The sequence below is a fragment of the Nannospalax galili genome, unplaced genomic scaffold (assembly GCF_000622305.1).
Source record: "Nannospalax galili isolate Female #2095 unplaced genomic scaffold, S.galili_v1.0 scaffold300, whole genome shotgun sequence".
Taxonomy (NCBI): domain Eukaryota; kingdom Metazoa; phylum Chordata; class Mammalia; order Rodentia; family Spalacidae; genus Nannospalax; species Nannospalax galili.
The window spans coordinates 1,180,871-1,206,784 of record NW_008347322.1 but is presented as its reverse complement, the minus strand read 5'-3'; the positions used below and the strand labels follow the sequence as shown (position 1 = coordinate 1,206,784).

At 54.0% G+C, this 25,914-nt stretch overlaps 1 protein-coding gene across 3 annotated transcripts in view; it reads right to left on the bottom strand.

The window, feature by feature from the left end:
- The window catches only part of Col5a1 (collagen type V alpha 1 chain), a 166,090-nt gene that overhangs the window by 89,115 nt on the left and 51,061 nt on the right, over positions 1–25,914 (bottom strand). For all 3 annotated transcript variants that reach the window (XM_008843928.3, XM_029568755.1, XM_017800837.2), the window contains exons 5-9: positions 8,395–8,526; positions 7,122–7,259; positions 6,089–6,328; positions 4,894–5,073; positions 4,491–4,547 (exon numbers count right to left, since the gene is read on the bottom strand). In XM_008843928.3, coding sequence (XP_008842150.1) covers positions 4,491–4,547; positions 4,894–5,073; positions 6,089–6,328; positions 7,122–7,259; positions 8,395–8,526 — 747 coding nt within the window. The remainder of the gene's footprint in view (positions 1–4,490; positions 4,548–4,893; positions 5,074–6,088; positions 6,329–7,121; positions 7,260–8,394; positions 8,527–25,914) is intronic.

Here is a 25,914-nt window from a genome sequence, read left to right as displayed (position 1 = left end):
CACAACTTCTCTTTGTCTCCCTACCCCCACCCATCCTGAATGTTGTGGGTCCCAAGCCCACTTCGGGGTCTCCACTGTACGAGTCTCTGCTTGTGGAGTGATGCACACAGTTATAACCCTGTGGGCTTGTCCCCAGAGTCCAGGCCAGCCTTGGGCGGGTGTCTGCAAGTTCCTGTCAGGCTTCTGCACTTGCAAGCCACATTTCCCAGCTGCATGGGCTAGCCACATGCACAGCGTGCCCAGACATGTCCCGCTCACTGGTGGTTCTCAAGACCACAGGAACAGGAGTGGGGTGAAAGGGCTGGAGACCTTGTCCACGGGTCAGGTTCCTCTCTAGACCCCTGGTCAAAGGAAAACAAGAATGGCTGCTCTGCAGAGATAACGGGTGCCCAGGTGTGCCACTGAAAGCATGTGGCCCTCTCGTCAACGGCGGGCTTACTACCAACAAGTGGAAAGATGGAGGTGTGAGGCCCTAGCAGGCTGGTCACCATGGCTAAGGAGTGTGGAGGGGTGAGGCACACTTGGCCGCAGCGTTACCCCCTCCCCCAGCCTCCTCCACCCTGCCTACGAGGGCTCCCAATTGCTGGGAAGTTGTATGCTGTGTTTACACAGATGTGTGCTCAGAGAAATATTTGTGCATGTGATGTACACAGAGAGCTCATCCAAGCAGCTCATCTTCCCCGCTTCCTGTTTCCTCTGTTAGGCATCTGGGAGGGCTCAGAAGTGCAGCAGGAATTAAGGGGGACCACTGGCCCTGGCAGGGCCCAAGGGACAGCAGCTGTCTTCCCAGACACACACACTTTTGTTCTGGAGAGTGGGGCCAGCGCTGTGGGCGCTCATGGGAGGCTGAGCCCAGGTCAGTATGGAAAGGAAGGAGGGCGTCTGGAAGAACAGCCCAGTGAAGGGAGGCTGGAGCTCATCCAGGGTCTGGCCTCTGGCCTTCTGAGGCATGCTGGCCCTGTCCTGTACCTCACCACTCCATATCTGCTTCCCAAATACACTGGAACTACAGGAGAAGTGTCATTGTAGCTAATGACAGGGCCTTATGTATCAGGAACCTGCTGGAGATGATCTCAGCCACTCTTACCTCCCAACCCGCCCCCCCCCACACACATGCACTCACATACATGCTCACACGCACACACATGCACACACAGAGTAGATGAGACACAGGGTGTGAGATTCAGCTCCTCACTGTGTACACAGATCTCAGGGTAAGCATGTCAAAGCACTATACTCAGGGCCTAGATAGACGGCTCAGTTACGACAGTGTCTGCTGTGTAAGCACGAGGACTTGAGTTCACATCCCCAGCACCCACATAAAAGCCAGGCATGTACCTGTTCCTGGAGACAGGCGGATCCGTGACGTTAATGAACAGCCAGTCTAGACAACTGGTGAGCTCCAGGTTCATGAGAGCCTCTCTCAAAACATGAGGTAAAGGAGCTGGAGTGACGGCTCAGTGGTTAAGAGCACTTGCTGCTCTCCCAGACGACCCGAGTTTGTTTCCCAGTACCCACGTCAGAGAGCTCCTAACTATCTATAGCTACAGAGCTTTGGGGCTCTGACAGCATACACATGCATGTAGCACACACACACACACACACACACACACACAGAGGCATGCACATAACCATATTAATACATACATATATCACACACTCAAAATAGTAAAAGAAAAAAATCATATTCTCGTCATCCAAAACACATACGATTAAATAAAAAACCAGAAATAAAAGATCTCACTCTTGGTCACACTCAAGATAATTGTTTCATTTTCGTTTTTTAAGAGAAAGTCTCATTCCATAGCCTAGGCTGGTCTGGAACTCGGATCCTCCTGTTTTAGCCTCCCAAGTGCTGGTACCACAGGCACATGTGACCAACCCAGCTCCCAAACCATCCTTACTGGAGCTCTGCCCCGCTGCTTGGAAGACTATACAAAATCAGTGACGGGGCTGGAGCTATAGCTCAACTGATAGAGTGCTTGCCGAGCATACACAAAGCCCTGAGTTTGACACACCCCCACAGGAGAATCAGGAGTTCAAGGTCATCCTCAACTATATAGCAAGTTCAAGGCCAGCCTGGGCTACATGAGACCCTGTCTCAAGAAAAAAACCAAAGGTAATGATAACCCAGCAAGGCAGAGCAGGTGGCTTAGGGCTCCTGGTGGCTGCCTACCAGGCGCAAGGCATCAAGTCAGGGCTTACTGGTCCCTGAGCCTGTATAGACTGACACCAGGGATGTGCTGGATCTGCCCTGCCTGCAAAGTGGGTTCTGTCCTTTTAAAGAGCCCCTGTTCTTGCTGACAAATTAGAGGAGCTGAGAGAAAAGGACCAGCCATGTCCCTTCTGGATGCAGAGGAGGGACCGATGCTATGTTCAGCAGCTGCAGCTAGCCCATCCTGTGGGGCAGGTGCAGGAGATGGGGGTGGGGGAGCAGCAGCTATCTCCACACAGGGCGAGGATTGTATCAGCAGCCTCCTAGGCCACCATCTGCTCATGTACATCTAAGATGCTGAGGACACCTGGCAGCACTCCAGGTTGACAGTTCCAACTGTACGCTATCTCTCCACGGGGACTGGCAAAAGGCCCTATGGACTCTCTGAGGGGGCTGGGAAGACGCGAGCATCGGGTGGGGGTGCAAGTCTTTCTGTAACTGAATCCAGATGACTTGTGCTGTTCCCAGAGAATAGGAGCTGGGTTGTCCAGAGATGACATGTCTATCGGACCGCCTCCACATTCTCAGTCCATCTCTGGCCCACCCTCACCCACAGCCTCCTTCGGTATAGGCCTGCAGCTGGGACCCTCTCTATGCCTCTCCCTCCTCCTGGAGCTGGTGTGACACCCTGACCCAAGGTTTATTTATTCAAAGATGCTACCTAGCTCCTTCTGAAGCAGGGAGCACCTTGAGGCCCACGGAGCCTTGGGTACCCTGGGATCTCACTATCCTACCCAGGCAAGGTGTTTTTTTTTTTTTTTAACTGAGGCAAAGGCAAGAGGGATCCCACCAGAGGAGCCTTGTGTCACTCTCAAGTCCACCTGGGACTGAGCTCAGCTGAGGTGGTGTTGGAGGGAAGGTCCAGCTCCCTAGAGAGGCCTCGTGTGCTGCTGATCCTGTCTGGCGAGGACTGGAACAAGCCCCAGACAAATGCTTGGGGCTGAGCCTGCCACAGTCCGCTAACATGCTCCTGTTCAGGAATGCCCTTCTCCTTATATATGGTCTTGGGTCGAGATGTTGCATAGGGCTGAGCAAGGGCTAGAGCCATGCGACCCTCATGCTCTGTAGCCCTTCCCTTCACTCTCTGACCCCATGGCCTTAGATAAATGCAATCTCCCCTGACCACAGAGGGCTGTGTATCTGGGAAGATATGTGTTCTCAGGGCTCACAGTCAAAGGGAAGTGAGAATTGAGGGGAGGTGCAGAGCCCTTGGAACGCCAGCAAGACGTTTCCTTCCAAGGCTTCCCTATGCCAGGAAAGGGGCCAAGCCAGGACACTCTGCTGGGTTCTTCAAGGGGAGCACTAGCAGGCAAGGCTCCTCCTCGGCAGGAGGGTAGGATCCCCCCAAAAGGCTGGTTTTTCCTCCCAGGGAACCCTGAGGTCAGGTCATGGGCTCAGACGGAGTCCTGGCAGTAGAGGGACAGCTGCCCAGCCCTGAGACGGCCACCATACAGGCCCAGCACCTTCTCCCTTGGGCACTCAAAAGATATGCCAGGCAGACCTCAGCAGCTGGCTCCTCCCACACTCCCAGGCCCAACCTGCCCAGCTGATCACACAACTTTCTCCCCTACAGGATCAAGGCTCTAACCTCCACAGGTTTAGAACCATGGGGAGGAGCCTGGGGCTCCCAAACAGGCCACAGTACTTAGAGGGGCAAGGACAGCCAGCAAAGGCAGGGCCCCACTAAACCCAGTGGAGGAGCATGGACAGTAGGCTATGCTGTACCCGACCACACGTTCTACAGACCCCGGTGTTAACTTACCCAGGAACCTGCTGCCTAACGCAGTGGGGCTTTATGCAAGGGGGAATTCCCGTGACAAGGCTTCAGGTCACCCCCATCTCAACAACAGGGATGCAAATGGAGACTTCAAAAGGACCCTTCAGGTGTGAAGAGATGAAGCCCTTAACAATTCCCACAGCCACCTACACTAGGAGCCCAGGACCCAGTCCTCAATCCGTGCTGCTAACCCTCTTACGTGCGCCTCCTAGGACCCTAAAAGGGTTTGGTCCTATCTGGGGTTGCTCTGACCTCCTTCATTCTCTGCCCTACAGACTCTTGTGACCCACACATGGCCCAGCATCTCAACTGAGATCTAGAATATTCTCCCTCCTCATGGCCACTCCCAAGTAGCTGTGATACAGCCTGTGGGGTAGCTTCTCTAGGGGCCTGTGAGCAGACAGCAGGATCTCACAGTTCTGGTCACATGCTACAAAATGCACATGAACCCGGAAGCAGAGACACCTCAGCTCAGAGACTCAGTAAGAACGTCCTTACCGGCTCGATGATCGCCGGTTCTCCCTTTTGACCTTTCTCGCCCCGCGGACCTCCAATCTGGGGGTGATAAGATACAGGAGAGAAAGAATGAGGGAGGAGGGAGGGAAAGACATATGACACAAAATCTATGCCGCCTAGCAAATCCAGGGCACTCTCTAGGCCTGGACACCGTCCCTCAGGCCCCGGAGGAGTGTAACCAATGGCACGGACTCTGCTCTCACTGTCCCCAGTCACGTACGTACCAAGACAGTCGGCCCACAAGGTACAAGTGACCATAACGGAAGTCAGAGAAGCAAGAGAGGTTTTAAAAATGAGTCACTTTGTGGACCCCAAAGCTCCGGAAACTCCGGTCCTTGTCCACCACCCTGATGCCCCCATGCAGAGCAGAGCCCGTGCCTCTCACCCCCTCGTAGATGGTGTCCTGGTTGGCTGGCATGCCTGGCCCAATCTCCGATGGGGAGACGTTGGAGTCAGAGTCAGGGTCGAAGTAAGGATCATAGTAATTCTCGTCCAGGTTCTTGATGGTTTCCTCAGTAAACTCACCTTCCAGGTCATCATTCCCTTCCCCTGGAGACGAAGCTGGCTGCAGGTGGAGGACAAAATCAGGGTGACCCAGGGAGGACTACGCCAATGCGCAGGCTCTGCCTGGTGGGCACTGGGCCCAGCACTTCCCGCACATGGTGGCCAGTGGCCCCACCACAGACTCCAGAGCAGAGGCTTACATGGGGGCTGACCTGTAGCCTCCAGAGCCTCTCTGCACACCTCCCAACTGCCATGGGGGACGTTCTATAACAAGCTACGGCAGGACGGAGTCGTGGCACCTCTCCTAGCCATGCTGCACACCTGAGAGGTCTGCGTTCAGTTGGGGATCATCAGGGGCCTGCGCACTGGAGCCCTGGGCTCTCTCTCTGGCAGTTAAAGAGATCAGCACCTTGTGAGGAAGGCTCCTTTGAGCATATGCTCTGGGCCATGAGCAGATAGAATCTACCCCAAGCCAAAACCGTAACATTATCAGAGCCATGCTGGGAAGAACTCAGAGCTCAGCAGAGGCTGGCTAAGCTCCCAAACACCACTGGCGGAGATTTCAAGCCAGTTCACCTGCTGATGAGGTCTACTGTCTGTTAACCAACTCCTCCTGTTTGTCTGTGTTTGTCCAGATCTCACTGCCCAGCTACGGGCAGGGCTTGTCTGCAGGCAGGTATCTGCTCATCCAATCCCACCTGAGCCTACAAGGGCACTTCATTCTGCCCACGTGGTAGGAGAAAACTGACAAAGTGAGAAAGACAGGACTTCTAACCTGTACTCAACCTGCCGCAGAGGACTCAGGAGTCAGGGTGTGGGGGTGTGGGCATGGGGAGGCACCCAAGGACACCCAAGGGGGAGGCAGAGGAAACAGAAGCTCAGAAACAATCTAGAGCCACGGCCCTCACCCCTGGCCCAGCCCCCACCTCTTCCCTCACCCCTGGCCCAGCCCCCACCTCTGCCCTCGCCCCTGGCCCAGCTCCCAGCCCCTACCCTCCCTTCTGTCCCAACCCTTGTCCTCAGCCCTGCCCAACCCCTGCCCCTGCCTCACACCAAATGGGAAGAAAAGCAATTACATTGGAGGCATTGGAAGTGACCGCAGTGCTGGTGGGAACCTCGGCCCCTGCATCGGGGTCGGTGGGCTGGTCGGGGTTCTCCACGCCCTCGCCATAGCCAAAATCATCATACGGGGAGGGTGTGTAGTAGTCGTCAATGGGCACGTAGTCATAGTCCCCGATGCCGGGGTTATCCTCCTTGCCCACCCTGTCACTGGTGTCTGGTACCGTAGGGGTTTCTGATGGAGGCTGGGTCTGTTCCTGGGGGCCAAGGGTAGAGAGAGGTGGTCAGGGTGCCTGTATCCAGGATTTACCAAGGACCCAGCCAGGCATCCTTGAGGAGTAAGATGTGGAGTATGGATTTGGGGTTCAGCCAAGGCCCGACAGCTCAGGCACAGAGCCCTTTGTCCCTGGGAGGAAGGCAGACAAGGGAGGGAGGGAAGCAACCAGCCCAGGGGATCCAGGCAGGAAGGATCTGGGGAATGGAGGACCACCCAGGGATACCGGGAAAGGGCCAACCACAGCTCAAGCTTCTTGGTTTTGAAAAAACTTTTATTTTCATGTGTGTCTTGTATATACGCATATGTGCCGTATGTGCACATATGTGGGCAGGTGTATGTTCCTGTTCACAGAGGAGGATGTTAGGTGTCTACTTTATTCCTCTGAGACAGGGTCTCTCACTGAACCTGGAGCTAGGCTGACCATTAGCAGTCCCCAGGGATCCTCCTGTCTCCTCCACTTCCACCCCCACCCCCCTTAGCAACTCTGGGGTTAAAGCCAAAGCGTGGCTGCTGGGAATTTGAACTCAGGTCTCCATGGATAAGCAACCAGTGCTTTTAACCTCTTAGCCATCTCCACACCCTTCCTCTTTGTGTAGGGTTGTGTTTTCTCAGAATCTGCCTGTGTAGCTCATGATCGGTCTGCCTCAGTTTCCCAAGTGCTAGGATGACAGGCACGTGCCACCATGTTCACAGCCTCTGGCCCTCCCCGTCCCCTGCTCCATGACCTTGAGAGACCAGGAGCCGGCCCAGCCTAGCCCCAGTCTAGCTCAGACCTCAGGAATCTCTGTGGTTTCTCTGGTGACTTCCACTGGCTTCTGTGTGGGGGCAGGCTCCTTCCCAGGGTCTTCGGGGTCTTCGTAATAGGGGTACTCGTAGTAATAGGTCTCACCCTCTCCCTCTCCTTCCGGATACTGAAATTGATGGGAGCCATGTGAAGAAAGAGAGAGGTATATTACCAGCGCAGCCTGCTTGCCCTAGCTTGGCCAGGAGAGTAGACACCATGAGGCACAGCCCAAGCCAAGCAGGACCCTGGATGGGACTCTCCCCCCAGCCACTCCCTAGGAAGCTGAGTGAGCCCCAGAAGAGAAGCCCAGAGTTGGGATGGATGACCCCAGTAGAAGTCAAAGAAAACTGAACCCTAAAAGTGCTAATATCTGACCCGTAGGAACCAGAGCAACGACACCCAGACAAAGTACGGCTTCCCCTGGCCACAGCCATCATCCAAACTTGACCTTCAGTCCCCAAAATGTGAGGACACAGCAGGAAGGACTCGGGGTCACAGAGCAGGTACGCTGTCCTCAGATGAGTCAGGACCTGAAGGGAACTGGCCTAGGAGCTCCACCCAGCACCAGTCTTGGGATTTGTGGGCTGTGGCTTGGGCCAGGGGATCCTACAGCCCCCTGAAAGCCCCCCACCTTCTCTGACCAGTGGTGGGAAAGGGGAGACCCAAGGAAAAGTACGGTACAGGCAGTAAAGTGCGTGGAGACGCAAGAGAGAAGTCTGACCAGACACAGACTGTGTGAGGAAGCATAAGTAAAATATAAGGGGGAGCTGTAAACTGAATGAACAAAGATGTCACTGGAACAGGGGCAGGGGTGGCGTGACTCAGCAACCAGACTGGGGCACGGAGAGAAAGGTGAAGGGGCAGTCACGGATGCCCTTCAGTCACTGTTACTCTGGCCGCTGTAGTGCACAGTCCTAGACAACTCCCTATTTGCAAACTTCAGGCACCCATGAGGGACTAACCCTGGAGAGCCCCGGAGGCTGTAGCCACAGGGTAAGAGAGACCTGGCTGCATTCAACTAGGGACAAGTGTGGAGGGTCAGAGGAGATGGTAGCTAATGACGCTCCCTTGAGAGGCGCCATCACTGAGGAAGCGCTGCGTGGTAAAGTGGATCAAACATCCCATACCACTTCCCTGATGAGTTCACTTAAAACTGTGTCCCATGGTTCCTGCAGCCCTTCACAATCACACTCTTGCTTACCCCATACCATCCCAGGGTCTGCCCATGCTCCCCACCATGAGCCCAGCCACAAGTGACTCACATATTCATCTGGGTTGGGATCCTGAGACTGAGGTGTGTCAGGGACCGCAGTGTCACAGTCAGGGCTGTAGTGCTCACAGTAATCATAGGCAGCCCGGTGGTCCGAGACGAAGAGCAGCTGCTGGATGTCCCCCTGCAGAAGGGCAGAAGCTTATGAGTGAACAGCACAAGGTTTACATGGGGACCTGGAGGATCCAGCCTGATGCCTCAGAGCAGAGAGCAGTCTAGGACAGGACCTTGAGGGAAGATGCCCACAGGGCTGTGCTTCCTCCCAGAGGATACAGCTCTGAAGAGCTACGCAAGCGAGGCTGGCTCACCTAGTGATTTTTCCATTCATGTACCCATCCATCCAGACGCCCAATCATCTATTTAACCCATCCACCCATTCCCTTACCTACCCTTCCATCTATCTACCTACTCATTCATCCCATCCACTCATCCATCTATCTATCCATCCCTCCATCCCTCCACCTATCCCTTCATCCACCCATCTGTTTACCCACCCCTATATTCACCTACCCATCCACTTATCCATCCTTCTATCCAGTCAGGACCAATGCATTCATCCACCCACTCATCCATCCATCTATCCATCCCTCCATCCCTCCACCTATCCCTTCATCCACCCATCTGTTTACCCACCCCTATATTCACCTACCCATCCACTTATCCATCCTTCTATCCAGTCAGGACCAATGCATCCCTCCCCCCACTCATCCATCCATCCACCCACTCATCCATCCATCTATCCAGTCAGGACCAATGCATCCATCCACCCACTCATCCATCCATCTATCCAGTCAGGACCAATGCATCCCTCCACCCACTCATCCATCCATCCACCCACTCATCCATCCATCCACCCACTCATCCATCCATCTATCCAGTCAGGACCAATGCATTCATCCACCCACTCATCCATCCATCTATCCAGTCAGGACCAACGCATCCATCCACCCACTCATCCATTCATCCACCCACTCATCCATCCATCTATCATACACCTGTTGAGCACTTCTCAGCTCAGCACTCAGAACTACTGTAGTTAAGAAACACACCCTGCAAATGCATCTATCCTAGACTTCCCATCCCCACTACCCTCAACCACAGGGCTTGATTTTTTTTTTTTTTCAGAGGAAATGCTTGGGTTTTCATTGAGTTAAATACAGAATTACTATATGACCCAGAAATCCCAATTGGACACAGAATTACCCCAAATTGGTTCACCCCTTAAAGGTGAATAAAGGGACTCAAAAATCCATATATATACATACACACATATATACATATATTCTGCAATATTGTTCACGCCAGCCCTAGAGTGGGAACTCTTCAAGTGTTCATCCACAGATGATGGGCAAGCAAGACGCAGTGACACGTACAATGAAATACTACTTAACCACAAAAAGGAAATGAATACTGATTCGAGCCACAGCCCAGACAACCTCACACTACTGATCCTGGAACTTTCCATCTGGTCAAGAGGCACCTGCTCCCAGAGCAGTCATCTCACTGACTCATTTATTCCCTTTTCCTTTCGCCGAGATGTGTGGACAGTGGAAGAGTGACAGGACTGCTACTGGGAGTAAGAGGCAAGTCCTACAACACATCCACAGAGACCAAGAAGACAAGCAGCCTGACACTCCAGGTAGAAGCAGGAACCGCCCTGAGGCAGGGGAGCGGCCCGTCAGATACTGCTGGTGACAGTGATCAGGACTGAGTGTTTTCGCCCATCAAGAACAGGTGATGAAACTGCTTGTGGCCTCCCTCTGCAGTACGCCTATCAACCCCAATTCAGTGGTCAAGGAAAGTGAGGCCCAGGGTCCCCAGCAGGTAGGGAGAGGCCTGTTAAGGTGTCCTACGAGGAAGGCTCCAACCACTTCCTCCCTTTGGACTCAGGAGAGGGAAAAAAATTGTCAGGAGATTCTGGCATTTGGAGGCCACATTGGAGATGGTGGGCAAGGTGACCCTGGGCTACACCAAGTGGCAAGTTCTCTGGGCCTGAAGCCCATCCTGCCATGCCACTGTTACTAACCAGGACTGTGCCAAATATATTATGTGTGACATTTAACGGTGGGACTGAGGCTCCTGTGAAACCCTCCTGCAGTGAGCTGTGGGTCCAGGAGCCTGGGCCCCATCTAGAGGGCATCACGGCCATCCCTCCATCCCAGGCATAGACCTCTCCCCCTCCCCCTCCTCCACTGCCAAGGCCTCTGTCTGGACTATGTGGCCAATGAGTTTGCCTTTTCCGCTTGGTCCTGGCGGCTCTGTGGTGGCACTCGATGGGTGACTGTGACCCTGAGAAGTCGGGTGTGGACTCAAGGCTAGGAGCTCTGCATGCCCGCTCCTGTCTCATTTCAATGACTGCCCTCCTCTCAAAAGACTAGTAAGGGCAGTGTGGAGTACTGACCAGAGAAGGCTTCCGTGCTCACCTCTGCCACCAGTTCATAGCTGGATAGAAGACGGGGGAGAGGACAAGAACCCAAGCCACAATGGGAGAGGGGCAAAGCACTCTGCATACAGCCAGACCAGGCCTAGCGACTCACTGGCCACTTTCTGGCTGTGTGAGCAGGGGCTTCTCTAAGCCTTGCTTCCTCTCCATGAGAATGAGCACATAATAATCCCCCCCTTGTAAGACTAGAGGGGCTGCAGTCCTCCAGGCAAGCTCCCTGTACACGCGAGGCGATCAATAAAAGATCTTGGGATCGGTGAGGGGTGACTGTGAGGGAAAAGCACGAAAGGGACAGCAGGGTCTGGAGTTGCAGGGAGGAAGTAGAGGGCCCGGGCAGGATGAGGAACAGACATGGAGAGGCAGTGAGAGAGCCATACAAGCAACACGCTTCTGAAAGATGGGCAAAGGGCAGGCCACAGGGCCAAAGAGAGGGGATCAACAGTGAACAGTGCAGAACCCAAGAAGGGAAGGGGAAGGTATCACATTCCTGTCACTACAGTGGGTAATGCACCCAGATCCTTCTTCTTCATCTACTCATCCATTCATCCATCTGTCCGTCCATCCATGTATGTTATTCATTCATTCATCTGTCCATCTGTCCATCCATCCATTCATCTACCCATGCATATCACCCATCTGTCCAACCATCCATCCATATCACCCATCTGTCCAACCATCCATCCATATCATCCATCTGTCCACGCATCCATGTCATCCATCCATCCATTCATCCATCCATTCATCCATCCATTCATCCATCCATTCATCCATCTGTCCGTCCATCCATGTATGTTATTCATTCATTCATCTGTCCATCTGTCCATCCATCCATTCATCTACCCATGCATATCACCCATCTGTCCAACCATCCATCCATATCATCCATGTGTCCACGCATCCATGTCATCCATTCATTCATCCATCCATCCATCTATTCATCCATCCATCCATTCATCCATCCATTCATCCACCCATGCATCCACCTACTAGCCAACCATCTGATCATGCATCCATCCATTCACCTGTTCATTCAACAGCTACTGAGCCCCTCCTAAGTTCTGGCCACTACATCATACACTATGGATGCAGCTGTAACCCAGATCAGCTGCACTGCATGACAGTGCCTACATTCTCCCAGGACCAGACTTGCCTTGTGCTCTCCTGATAACATCACCTTCTCCCCAAACTGTGTGTCAGGCCTGAGTCTGTCTAGATGGCTGCGCTTCCACTAACGTCCAATGGGTCTCCGTGTCCCTTTCTGGCCAGACTCTGAGGCTTCCATAGTTTCTGAGAGGAAACTGGCCCACCACTGGGCTGAAGTGGGGATGCTCGCCGACAGTACCAGAGTACAGTCTTCAGCTGTATCAAAGTCTGAGGCCTGAATCCTGAACCCTGAAGTTTAGTGCCACATTTATGGTCTCATTTGGGGTTTGAAAACCCCAAATAATGAACAAGGTGCTCAGAGGACCCCTAAAAAGACCTGAGTCTGCCTAGATGGCTGTGCAGAGTGGCGGCTTCTTCTGTTTAACCTCAGCCTCTGGCATGGCCGACAGGTGGCCTTTCCCTCCCAGGACCACCACAGAGACCAGCTGCCAACCCCCTGACCCGCCACCAGCCTCAACCTCTGTGGAAGTGGAGAGACTAGCTTCCTGAGGCATGCCTGGTGCCTGGGGACATGAGGGGTCTGTTCACTCATGTGACTGTCACCCCCACTGGACAGATGAGCTGGGCTCAGGAGCAGGACCGGCGCCTCGCCTCAGGGTGTGCTAGTTTTCTTTCTGTTGCTGTGATAAAACACTCTTAACCAAAAGCAACCCCAGGGAGGAAAGGTTTTATCTGGCTTACATTATCAGGTCACTGTCTATCACTGAGGGAGGTCAAGGACAGGAACTCAAGCAAAAACTTACAGGCAGACCTGCTTATATTCCACACAGAATGACCTCTAACCAGGAACTCACCGTGAGGAAGTATGGCAGAAACCATGGAGGAATGCTGTGTGCGGACTCAAAAGCTCATGCTGAACTACCTTGTTTATATAGCTCAGGACTGCCTTCCCAGGGAATAGTGCTGCCCACAGTAGGCTGGGACTTCCTACATCAAGACAATCTCCCGTAGACATGGCCATGGGCCAACCTGATCTGAGTAATCCCTCAACTGAGACTCCTTTCTCAGGTGACTCTAGGCTCTGTCAAGTTGACAGTTATAGCTAACTAGGAGACTGGGCCACAGAGGTAGTGGCCAGGACCTGGGTCCCATGAGCCTACTGCCCCTGACTCCCAGTTGTCCCTGGTTCAGAAGGCAAACTCCCAGGCTGCAGACAGAACAGCTCCCCATCATCCTGCACCCCCACAACCCCACAGCATCACAGTTCAGGGGGACTGCTCTAGCCCAGCCCCTACCCCCCTTCCAAGATAAGGCAGGACAGTTATGCAGCACGCAGCTGGGGACAAGGTGGCCACCTGTGAGAGCTCAGCTCATTCTTGATCCCTGGGAGTACAGGAGCAGGGACAGGGCCTCCTTCCTTCCCTAGACCAGCCCTGGGCTGCATCCCCCAGGGGGACAGGGGACACAGAATAGCTTTCCAAAGTTGCCTGCTGCTGCCCTGCTCCACAGCCCCCAATGCAGCAAACGGGGAGGTGACAGTTGAAGGGGAAAAGAAGAGAGAGCCTTACCGCACTCCTCAGCATTTCATGTGTCCCCCCCGACCGCGACCCCACCCAGCCGCGAAGCTTCTCTCCAGATCACGTCACTGCACTCCACCTCCTCTGAGGTCAGCAGAGCTGCCCCCTGCCCTGGCTCTCTTTCTCTCACACTTGCACATCTTTGGATGTCAGAGACCTATGTTTCAAACTCTTCCCCAGACAACAGCTGCATGACAGAACGATGAATCAAAACCACACATTTTCATTAAGCAACACGACTTCTAGCTCAAATCTCATCCAATTCAAATAAAATATTTTCTTTCAGTCGACAGCTTGGCATGTAAATAAATGCTCTCCAAACACATTTGATAGGACAGGGAAGCGAAGTCTCAGGAGATGGTGTCTCACTGGGGGAGGGGGTCTTTGGGGTCTAGCAGCGGGCACATCACGTGACCACTGTCTCTTACAGTCTCTGGGCAACCCAAGCACTTTGGGAAGGAGAAGTATCTACTCCATCATGACCAAGCATAGTGGTCATGAAAGGTGTAAGGTGATTCACTATCCCCAAGTGTGGGCACACGCCACCCACACAGCACATGACCACTGGTTCCAAGGCCCAGTAGAGGGCCTTGGGAACTGACACAAAGCCCTGTGTTCCCATGTGCCCATCTTCTCTGAAACTCAAGTTCATGTGGCCTCAGCCCACCTGGGTCCCTGGCCTTCGGGCGGACATGCAATTGGTCAGGCTGAGCAGGAGGCTCCTTCTTCCCAACTCAGATCCTCTTCTGCAAGTGCCTGCTCTTAGCACCTCTGACCCACAGACTCCTCGAGTGGATGTTCACACCAGGAGGTGCATCCCTTTTCTCTCTAGACTTTTCCTTCAGAGGACTGAGTCTATCTATCCCGACTGTGGAAATGGGGAAACGGGTACAGCTGCTAAGGCTCATGCTCCGAGTCCTCTATACCTGGTCCTGGTCCAGGGCCTGTGTGGCATATCCGGCAATTCTTCACTGCACAGGAAGGGCAGGAAGAGGGGCCTCAACTACCCCATGCCCAACGAGGCAAGGAGCTCTATGCTGGGCATAAGAACAGGTTGATGGGACACAGGGTCTTCTCCCTAGCCTACACCTGCTCTCAAGCCACACGCTGCTTCTGGTAGGGGGCTGTGAGGGTGGGGAGGAGGCGCCTTGACACTTCCACGCCCCTCTCCCAAACTTTGTGGGGGAGCTGGCCTGGCAAAAAGGCTGAACATCCACCCTGGGCTTGGAGGGGCCCCCACCACCAACCTGGAGCAACCACAGTCTCAGGCCGTGGCTGGAGCCTGGTGTCCAGCTTCTTGGTCAGCTGCCTGAGGTAGACACCAGATGGTGAGTGGACGCTAATGGGGTGCCCTGTCAGGGAAAGAGCACCTCTGATGGGATGCCATGGGAAATGACAGTGGCATTGGGTGGGGTATGGGGACTTGTGTTAAGTTACTTTCAAGTTCCTGAACCTATTACCAACCGACAGAAAAAAACAGGGATTAGGGATGTGGCTTAGTTGGTAGAGTGCCTGCCTAGGATACCCAAAGTCCTGGGTTTGACCTCCAATACTACATAACCCAGGTCTGGAAGCACCATGCCTATATCTCAGCACTAGGCAGATGACAGATGGCAGGAGGATTAGAAGTTCAAGGTTATCCTCAGCTATATAGCAAGCTAGAGTCCAGCCTGGGCTACATACGACCCTGTCCCAAATAAATAAATAAAACCACAATGGATGGAGGACAGCCAGCTGTCCTGTCCACAGAAACACCTGTGTGCTGACAGAAATCCAGGTCTGCTGGAAGTCTCCAATATGGTGGGACTAGGGAGGCTGGGGTTCCTGGAACTAGGAGCAAACTAGACTTCAAGGGCAGCCCTTGGGGCAAGTGGGCCCCTCCCTGCCTTTTTTGGGAGCTCAGGAATTCCTCTGGAGCTTCCTGATACAGCTGGTCTCTCTCTGGGCCAAGAACATGTGGACTATGGGCCAGCCACCCACTGCAGGGAGCCCCAGCAGGGCACAGCTGTGCAGGGTCATCATGAGATTGCCTAGGAGATCCTCAATGTCCTCCCTTTCCTGTACACTGGCCAACTCAGCAGGACGGCTCGGATGACCCGTCAGAGGTCTCAGTCTCACAGGATCTCCCTATTGACACTGGGTACAGCCACATAGGCCTCAGCAGGGCTTCTAGCAGCTTCCTGGGAGCCCCAGCTGGATACAAACTACTTGTCAAAGCTAAGCTGATGGTTAGAGCCTCATATTGACAGCATCTTCACAACATTTCAAGCTAGGAACTCAGGCTTCATGCCACATCCCCGAGGCTCACACAATGGCCTCTTTCAGCATGAGCTATGGGGAAATACAGGCTTTGCACATGCAGGGCTGGGGGCCGGTAAGCAGCCCCCGAGACCCCCTCGGTGCCCAGCAGTATAATCAGTAGGGACAGGGCAGGAAGCTAGAACCCAAGCTGGGGCTCAGTGTCACCCACCACTTGAGACCACACAGACGCCTAAGGTTACAGCACCCCCAGGACCCTCCTCAGCTGCACAGTGCTGGCAGCAGGTTGTAACTGCTCATGGGCAGCACCTAACTGCTTCAGAGGCACTGGGGTACAGCAGGAACATCAGCTCCAGTTGCTGTCCTAAAGGTGGACTCTGACCACAGGCATCCACAGGTAGCTGGCTGTTTGGGGACTGGCCCATGGCTCCTCCCTGGACACAGTCAGGCCCTTAGCCCCAGCATGAAACTGGTTGTCTGGACCATCACTGACTGGGACTCCCTGAATGTGTCACATCTCATTGCTATGTGTCCCGGCACACACATCCCAGAGATGGCCTGGTTGACAGACGTAACCTCCAGCTTCCTCAGACTCAACCTCCAACCTCCATTTCACATCCACCCTCCTCTATGCACATGGCCCTGCCCCAGAGAGGCAGAGGCCAGGTACCAGTGGGGTGGTGCAGTGTGACCTGCCCTCCCTCCCTGCTAAAGAGGAGACTTGATGCACAAATCTCACCTGTTGTCCTTTAAGACCCGGCACTTGCTTTTCCCTGAGACCGCTTTGCCAACGCTCTCTCACACACACACCTGTGGGCCCAATGCAGGCCGAGCAGTAGGATCTGCAGTTGTCTGGTGTGTTCATGAATGTGTGCACAGGTTATGTGCACATACATGGGTATGTGCATGTGTATGCCAGCTTTGGCGTATGTCTGGGTGTGCACTGTGCTATCCATGTACTTGTATGTATGTCACAGGAGGTCCCTAGCATACAGCAAGTTGCTGACCTACAGAAAGCACTGAGGTGACACCAGGGCATCCAGGACACTGTCCTCTCCTTCAACAGCAGCTCGTAAGTCCTCAGGGCTGTACTGAGCCCTTTCTCCATATCCCATATGATAGCCTGAGCTCCCATATTGAGCACAGAAAGTCCCACATGTGTCCACCTCTGTGCCATGTGCCTTAGACGAGGCCCAGTGTTTCACAATGACCCTCTCCAGCCCTACACCGTGTCTCAACACCTGACCCAACCCTGTCCTTATACCTCCAAATGAGTGCACGGCTTCCTCTCCTCTCTTCTCCATAACACACGTGTATGAACTGACTTGGAGAGGTGAGAGACCACTGTCACAGGCCGCCTAGCAAGGGAAACTGCCTGCAACTCCATGGTCCCCCCCTCGACTGGAGCTGCTTCCTTTGTGGCCCAAGGCCCCAGTGTCAAGCCACACACATCACACATAGGACACCCTGTCACTGGTTCAGTCACCCACATAGGTCTATGCAGGGGTGGACAGCAGCCCACCCTGTTCCTCTTCCACCCACAAGCCCCAGGCCAAGCTGTGCCATCATTTGGTTTAATTCCAAATGCCATGACCTAGAACTGGAGAAGCAGGTCTCAGCATTCAAATTTCACCTCTACTCTGATAATGGCCATCCACCACCACCACCCGTTTACAGGCCTGCTTGCTGGGACCCTGCTGACTCTACCCCTATGCCTGTTGGTCATCATTGCTGCTCCACTCTGCTGACCATGTGACCACATCCATGGCATCAAGCAAATGATCCATCTTCCTACAGAAAACTGGTCCGTCCCTGTTTGGACACAGCGGGGAGCATGCTGTCCTTTGCTCTCATGGAGCCCGGAGCATTTTGCTGAGTGCGTCAGTTCTGTCTCCACCGATAATGAGGTTTTAGCCAGGCTGCGCTCTGTTATGAGTCGAGGAAATTGCAAAGCTTGCGATGGAGAGTCTGCAGCCCTGGGGGCTGTGCAGTGAGCTTACGCACAGTTGAGTGCTTTGCAATGAACCCTCGGATCACATGGGGGCCTCTCTCTGCTCCCTTCCTTCCCACTCCTCCCCGTCCCAGCACACACCAGCCTCCCACCCCCAACCCCTGTGACTGCCACACCTTTATGAGTCGAGGAAATTGCAAAGCTTGCGATGGAGAGTCTGCAGCCCTGGGGGCTGTGCAGTGAGCTTACGCACAGTTGAGTGCTTTGCAATGAACCCTCGGATCACATGGGGGCCTCTCTCTGCTCCCTTCCTTCCCACTCCTCCCCGTCCCAGCACACACCAGCCTCCCACCCCCAACCCCTGTGACTGCCACACCTCCTCCAACCCAAAGGGTCTCTGCAGGGATCCCTACAGACCACTGCTAGTCTTGTAGATTTCATTAATGAAATTTGCCCAGACCACCTCATGCCCATACATGGACAGGGGCAAATGGGTTGAGAAAATGAGGCTTTCTTGTTCAAGGCTATGGGAGAAGCAGCTCACAGGCACCAAGAGCCTCAGGTCCCCGCTGCCGCATTCCCTGGCCATAAGCTATCACCAGAACCATGCCCCATGGCGGGGGTGGGGGCACACTTTTCCACCATCCATGCAAAACATGCCTAGGCACCTGTGGCCTGGATAAAGTCCCAGGCTCCTTTGCTTGTTGTCATGGATGGAGGGAGGTGGAGTTGGAGGGCAGCTGGGACTCTGGAGCTGGGTTCCCATCTGAACCCACCATGCTGAGTGACCTCAGGCACATTCTCAAACTGCACCAAGCCATGTTTCGCCGTCAGGGTCCAGCCTTGACAGTTGCCAGGAAAAGAGACTCAGTCGGGCCTCACAGATACAAGGCGCACCCTCCTCAGTGGCCCAAAGGATTCTGCCACAGGCCCAGAGCAGAGCAATTGGGTGCCACAAGGCTCCTCCTGCTCTCAGAGCCACTCCACGCTGTCCTCAGAGGCTTCCTGAAGCCAGGTCACTCAGTTTCCCCATTCAAGCTCTCAGGGGCCCAAACAAGTCACACTGAAAACCTTGTTTTGGTATTTTTTACCCATAGGATGGACAAACAGTGCCGGCCACAGCTGGGGAAAGGGGGGGTCTGAATATGCTGTTCTGTGAGGTTCAGCACAAGTTGAGTAGAATGAGTTGAACTCTGTTCACAGGAACACCAAGGAAACAGTTCCAAGTGGTCAGAAATGTCTTGTTATCTGTCCCTTGAGATCCCCTTAAGAGTGCAAGATACAAAGACATCATACAGAGGTGGCTCAGAGCTGGGCCCTGGAGGAAGGCTGAGTGACCACCACCATCACCACACCACCACCACCATCACTATCGCCATCACCAACACCCCCACCAACACCACCATGATTTCCAACACCACACCAAGACCACCACAGCCACCACCATCACCACCAATACCATCACTACCACCACCACTACCACGATCCGCTTAAGAGTGCAAGATACAAAGACATCATACAGAGGTGGCTCAGAGCTGGGCCCTGGAGGAAGGCTGAGTGACCACCACCATCACCACACCACCACCACCATCACTATCGCCATCACCAACACCCCCACCAACACCACCATGATTTCCAACACCACACCAAGACCACCACAGCCACCACCATCACCACCAATACCATCACTACCACCACCATCACCACCACCATCACCATCATTACTACCACAGTCACCACCAATACCATCACTACTACCACCATCACTACCACCACCACCATCTCCATCATCACCACCACCACCATCACCACCAATACCATCACTACCACCACCACTACCACCACCATCACCACATTACTACCACAGTCACCACCAATACCATCACTACACCACCATCACTACCACCACCACCATCTCCATCATCACTACCACCACCACCATCATTACTACCACAATCACCACCAATACCATCACTACCATCACCATCACTACCACCACCACCATCACCATCATTACTACCACAATCACCACCAATACCATCACTACCACCACCATCACTACCACCACCATCATCACTACCACCACCACAATCACCATCACCATCACTACTACCACAATCACCACCAATACCATCACTACCACCACCATCACTACCACCACCACCATCACCATCACTACTACCACAATCACCACCAATACTATCACTACCACCACCATCACTACCACCACCACCATCACTAACACTACCACCATCTCCACTATCACCACCATCACCACCACCACAATCACCACCACCACCACCACCATCACCACCATCTCCACCATCACCACCTCCACCACCACCACCATCTCCACCACCATCACCATCTCCACCACCATCATTACTACCACAATCAACACCAATACCATCACTACCACCACTACCACCACCACCACCGCCACCACCACTACCATCATTACCATCATCCATTACTACCACAATCAACACCAATACCATCACTACCACCACTACCACCACCATCTCCACCACCACCACCGCCACCACCACTACCATCATTACCATCATCAATATTATCACGTCACTATCATTACCATCACCAACATCATCACCTCCAACAGCATTGCCAAAACAACACTGCCATCAGCAATATCGGTTTCATCACCATTACAATCATCACAGCTAGACCACCACCATTGCTACCTTTACAACCATTATCACCATCATCTTCATCACCAACCATTGCTATCACTACTACCACCACTACCATGACAAGCAGCAGCAACAGAGCCACCATAACCACCACCAGCACATGATCCTACCTGCCAGCATACCAGCACTCTTACCATCATTGCCATCTCCACCACCACCATGGTGGAGTCTCCCCATCAAGGTCATGACCATCGCCATCCCACCATGGTCCCCAGCCCCTGGTGGACGCTCACCGCTATCCTGCCCACTCCCCTACAACACGAGGGCACCCAGCCCTGACTGCTCCTTCCTTCACGCACTCCAGTCATGCCTCCCGCTCTCCACTAAGTCTGACGGACGCAGGCAAACCCCTTTGTGTCCCTGACACCTAGTCCACAGAGAGACAAAAACAGCCCTCGTGCTTCCTTGGGCCAAACAGCACAATTGGAAAAGCTGATTCTGCCCAGGAAGTCCAACGTGATGGAGGATGTGGCTCAGAGCTGGGCTGGGAGACGGAGCTGGCTACAAAGTCTCCCTCCATCATCGTCTTCCCTCTGTCAGCCTCACCCCTTCCCTGGCCTAGACTCCCCAAGTACTCTGGGGCCATGTACTCTGCCCTCCTGCCTTCTGTGGCCTGGGCTCAGACCCCAACTCTGTGGCTCAGCTTCTATGGGTAATCTCAGATCCTTGACCGCTAGCCGTCCTGCTCCTAATGTCACCATTCCCATGACAGGCGCATCACACTGATGGTGGCTAGTGGATCTGACAGTCGCAAGCCCCTATGTCTTTTCCCATGAAGCACTCTGTGGACCCTTTTCTCTCTGTATCCTGTACAGCTGGCTGTTTGGATACTAGGGGTAGAAAAATCACAGCTCTGCCGACCACCTTGGTTCCAGAGCCAGCTGAAGACTGAAAGAGAGAACTTTCTGAGCCTGAGGTCTGCCAACCAGCAGAGTGACTTAGTGCCATTTATAAGAAAGATGAGGGGCTGGAGAGATGGATCAGCAGTTAAGAGCACTGGCTGATCTTGCAGAAGATGGGGTTTGAATCCCAACACCCACATGGAGGCTAAGAACCATCCTTAACTCCAGGGGCTCCAACGTCCTCTTCTGTCCTCTGCAGGCACTGCACGACACGGGTACACGAATGTACATGCAGGCAACACACTCATACACATAAAAAAACAGATAAAATAATTTAAAACAAAAGATGGACAAATCCAGCAGAGGGAGCCTCACGTCCTGCACAGCACACACCTCCTGTGGGGACAGCGGCTGTCTCCATGTGCCCAGCTCTCGATAGACTCGAGGCCCTCACCTCCCTGGTCCCCTGACCCCTGAAAAGCGATACATTGACTCAGTCCAGGACCATGGGTGTGGACATGCCTATTCTAGTATAATCCCCCTCCCCACCAACTCTGCAGACTCCTAATCCATTCTACAGATGTGTTTATGTGTGCCCACATGTGTATCACTGTGTGAAGTGTAACATGTAATCTGAGAGTTAATACCCATCATTAAAAAGTGAAATGAAGGAACCTGTGATTGCCAGTGGCCGTATCTATTAACCCAAATCAGGAGCAATTGGTGAATTACAGTCAATGAAATTGGCGTAGCTTGGGAGCTTAGTGTTATTCTATAAACTCACACGGCAGAGATGCAAAGGTATGCACCTATGTTTCCAACATGGTGCCACCCTGTCACCCACATGGTCAGCCCTGCGAACTGAAGGACAGAACTTGGCCAAGCTCCCTCTGGAGCCCCCGATTTGGTGCTCAGACACTTGTGGCAAGACCCTTCACCCATCAGCAGCCGTATGGCAGCCCAAGGCTCGCACGAGTCCCTTGACCACTGTGCCCCTCCTGCAGGTGACATACCATCCCTCAACCCTCCTCCATGTGACCCTGCCTGCCCTGGTTGCCTCCCTCAGTGGCGTGGTACTGTGTACATCTGTGCAATAAAGTCTCCCTTCTTGAAGCTCCTTGGCCCCCAGACCAGATCCACAGATTGGGTTCTGAGGGATTCAAACTCAAGTCTTTGTACTTGTGTACCAAGTCCTTTGCTCACTGAAGCGTCTCCCCAGCCCCAGAGTGCACCCTTTGAGAGGCACTGGGACACTGATGACTGAGGGTCCAAGACTTCACATTTTTGGTCTATTCACTTTGTTTGAACCTCCTGATTCTTGAAAACAGGAATGTGGTTCTTCTGGGTGTTCTGGGGTTGGCCCACACATGGTCACAGGCAGTGGCAAAATGGGACACCTGTTCTCTTCCAGTTTAGAAGGGTCCAAGTCCAACGTCCAGGTGTGGGCAGACCAAACTCCTTCCTGAGGCTTACCATCAACGTAGTGGTGTCACTCAGTAACCCTCAAATGGACTCCATCCACAAAAGTTCCGTTTTCAATAAAGTCATACTCCTCCTGTGTTGCAGGGTTGGAGCTGAGACATGTTTTGGGGACCTCCATTTGGCCTGTGTCCCTAGACCAGCCTGGGAAAGTCCTCTCCTAGCCACCTAGCATGCACACCTAGGGGCAGGGCACTGGGCACTCCCAAGTAGCTTCCAATTCCCCAGCCATGACGTCCAGGAAGGGCAGGGCTTTGGGAGCAGGTGCTGGGCCTGGCCTGAGCTGGGCCTGGCCACACGGGGCAGGTGACCCTGCTTGGTGATCCATCAAGTGAAGTTGCTGGCAATTAACCACATGGGAGAGATCTTTGCTTCTAGGGACCCAGTGAGGCACAGTGCTGAGGCCATGTGTAGTGGAGCAGGGATCCAGCCCCTTCTCTTGTTTGGCCTGTGAGGGTGTCAGGTTTATTCCGTGGAAACTGTGAGCAACAGCCATCTCCCAGGAGACAGGGCTGACTGAATGCTGGAAGTCAAGCCCTGTCCAATGACATCATGCCAGGCACAGTAGCCCATGTCTGTAATGTCAGTGTTCCTACACTGAAATGGAAGGCAGAGACGGGAGAGTCCCTAGGAGTCTGTGGGCTAGCCTGGTGTAGGAAAGAGTGAACAACAGGGAATCCTGACTCAAAGTAGAAGGAGAGGATGGACAGTGGGGGTTGTCCTCTGACCTCCACACATATGCTATAGCATACACACCTATATTCATACATTCATACACACACATCATACATGCCATACATATAGGAAGGGTACATGCTGAGGTGTATGCACTCAGTCTGCCAGAGCACAGGCATGATAGCCCAAGATGGCCAGAGGCAGCACCTACATTAAACATGCGTGGATGCCAAAAGAACAGGACGAGGAAGAGTTAAGTGTTAGTGCAGAGCCAGAAGGACCCCCCACACACACGCCATGCCCTCCAAGGGGCACTGCTCCCATCTGCTGCTGGGCCTGGCCACTGTGTACTGTCCAGTATGTGCAGTTGAGAGCCCAAGTCTTCCCTTCCCATCTTGAGACCCAAGCTCCTAGCACCTGGTACTGACAGTTTCCACCTCCCCACCTGCAGGGGCCCAGAGCACTCCCAGAGGGATGTGTAAATGTAGGTAGGAAAAGCTGTGTTCAGCCAACAGCCCACGATGTCAAGGAAGCGGCTCTCTGGGACTCTGCAGATAGCCCACCAGTCAGCGGCGCCCTCACAGGCTGCGCCCAGCTCTGTCTGCAGCAGTTTCTCACCTCCTGCCAGCCCCTGGTCACACAAGTCCTTTTTTGTTAGCTCTGCATCCCACTAGACCACAGGCCTGAGCTACGTGTCTGGTTCCATAAAAACTCAGGGAGGCCCTCAGTGGGCAGGCAAGAAGCTGGAGGACAAGGGTTCCTAGAAGGGTCCAGAGGCTCAGACTTGGAGTTAGAGCCCCGGCCTGGGTCTTGGGCCACATTGGTGACATCTCCCCATGACACCAGGACGCTAATTCCCATCCACACAGAGGACGGCTGGCTCTCAGCTCACACTCCTGCAAGAAAGCCAGATCACCTTGGGCCGGCTGTGAAATATGGCCCCAGCACAGCCTGTTCTTAGCCCAGAGCAGGTTCCAGGAAAGAATATGTCAGTGGAAAAGTCAGGACTCCTGGACACAGGGAAGCCTGAATTAGGTGAACACTTGGCCTTCCTCGAATTCTGAGGTGCGGTCAGCAGGCAGAGGCACCCGCCAGCACGCAGGATGCACAGAGAAAGCGGAGTTTGCAGTCTGTTTGGTCTTGTTGCCCCTTGAAACATTCAACATCTTAAAAGCACGTTTGGCTCCTAGCCCAGAGCTGGCAGCTGGCCATCCCCGGGGGCCTTGGCCTCCTCCATGCCCTCTTCCTGGTGCACTCTGCAAGAGGGCCTTCCACGGCAAGGCCCTGAAACAGGCAGAGGACACCAGGCCCTGTCCCTCCTTCCCTCGAGAGCACTGGCTGGCCCTAGATCTACAGACAGCAGGAAACCAAGAGGGGCACACATCGTCACCAAGTCAGCACCCTCATGGACCAGGTGGGGCTGGCAGTACCAGGATGGGGCCGGTGGCCAAGGGTGCTTGTCAGGTCAAGGTCACAGTCATGTAGGTCAGTCAGTTCAGGGAGCTTCTGCTCTGGAAAAGAGCATGCTCTGGTTTTTCTGGAAGGTTCCAAGCTTCATAGACACCACAGGCCAGGGGACTCTGATGTCCTCAGCTCATGCAGAGTCACAGGAGCTGATGCTAGAGCTCCAGACCAAGGGTTCCACCATGATTCATGATCCCACCATGGTTGGAGAAGGGCCTGCCCTGATTTCAGAGGTCCTATCTGCAGGCGTGCTGGGTGACCGCCCTGGTGCCAGCTCCCAGGGCCTTGAGAGTTGCTGGGAGGGCAGAGCACAGAGCTGCTGTTGTCTAGTACCCTGTCCGTAAGGCTAAGGCTAGTCTACCCCACCCCAACAGAGAACAGCTCACTTCTACCCACCCCATTCTTAGTTCCTGCATTCTGGGGCCTTGACCTGCCCAGCACCTCCTCCAACTCAGACTTCAGGCACATGGAAGGGAAGGGACAGACTCAATATATACAGGACACCCTCAGCATGCCCTTCAGGAACATGCCAGCATGCAATGCGGTTCGCCCAGTTAGCAAGGGAGACCACCAGATGAGGCCCTGGTGAGCCCCAAAGCCCCAGCCAGGATGGGGCCCCAGGGATGGGGACGGTAGTCCACACCTGGCAGGGGCCTTCAGAGATGGCAGGGGAGAGCTGGGACCACGTCTTCCAGGAACACTAAGGCTGGTATAAGTCTACCAGTTCATTCCCTTGGCTCAGGCAGAGGCAGGGGCATGGCCACGGAGCTCAGCTCTGCCCAGGCTCAAGGCCCTCACCTCTGAGGGGGAGTCACAGGACCTTAACTGCAAGGTGAATCTAGAGAAGTCAGATAAGGGCAGCTTGGGTCTTTGCCCCGATGGAAAAGGCAGTCACTGCTGCTGGCCACCAGCTCTGACCACCTAGGGCCTAGGTCAAGGTGGTCCCCTGTAGCCCTCTAGGGTCTGGCATTTCACTCAGCCCCACAGCAGTGGCCACATCATACCCA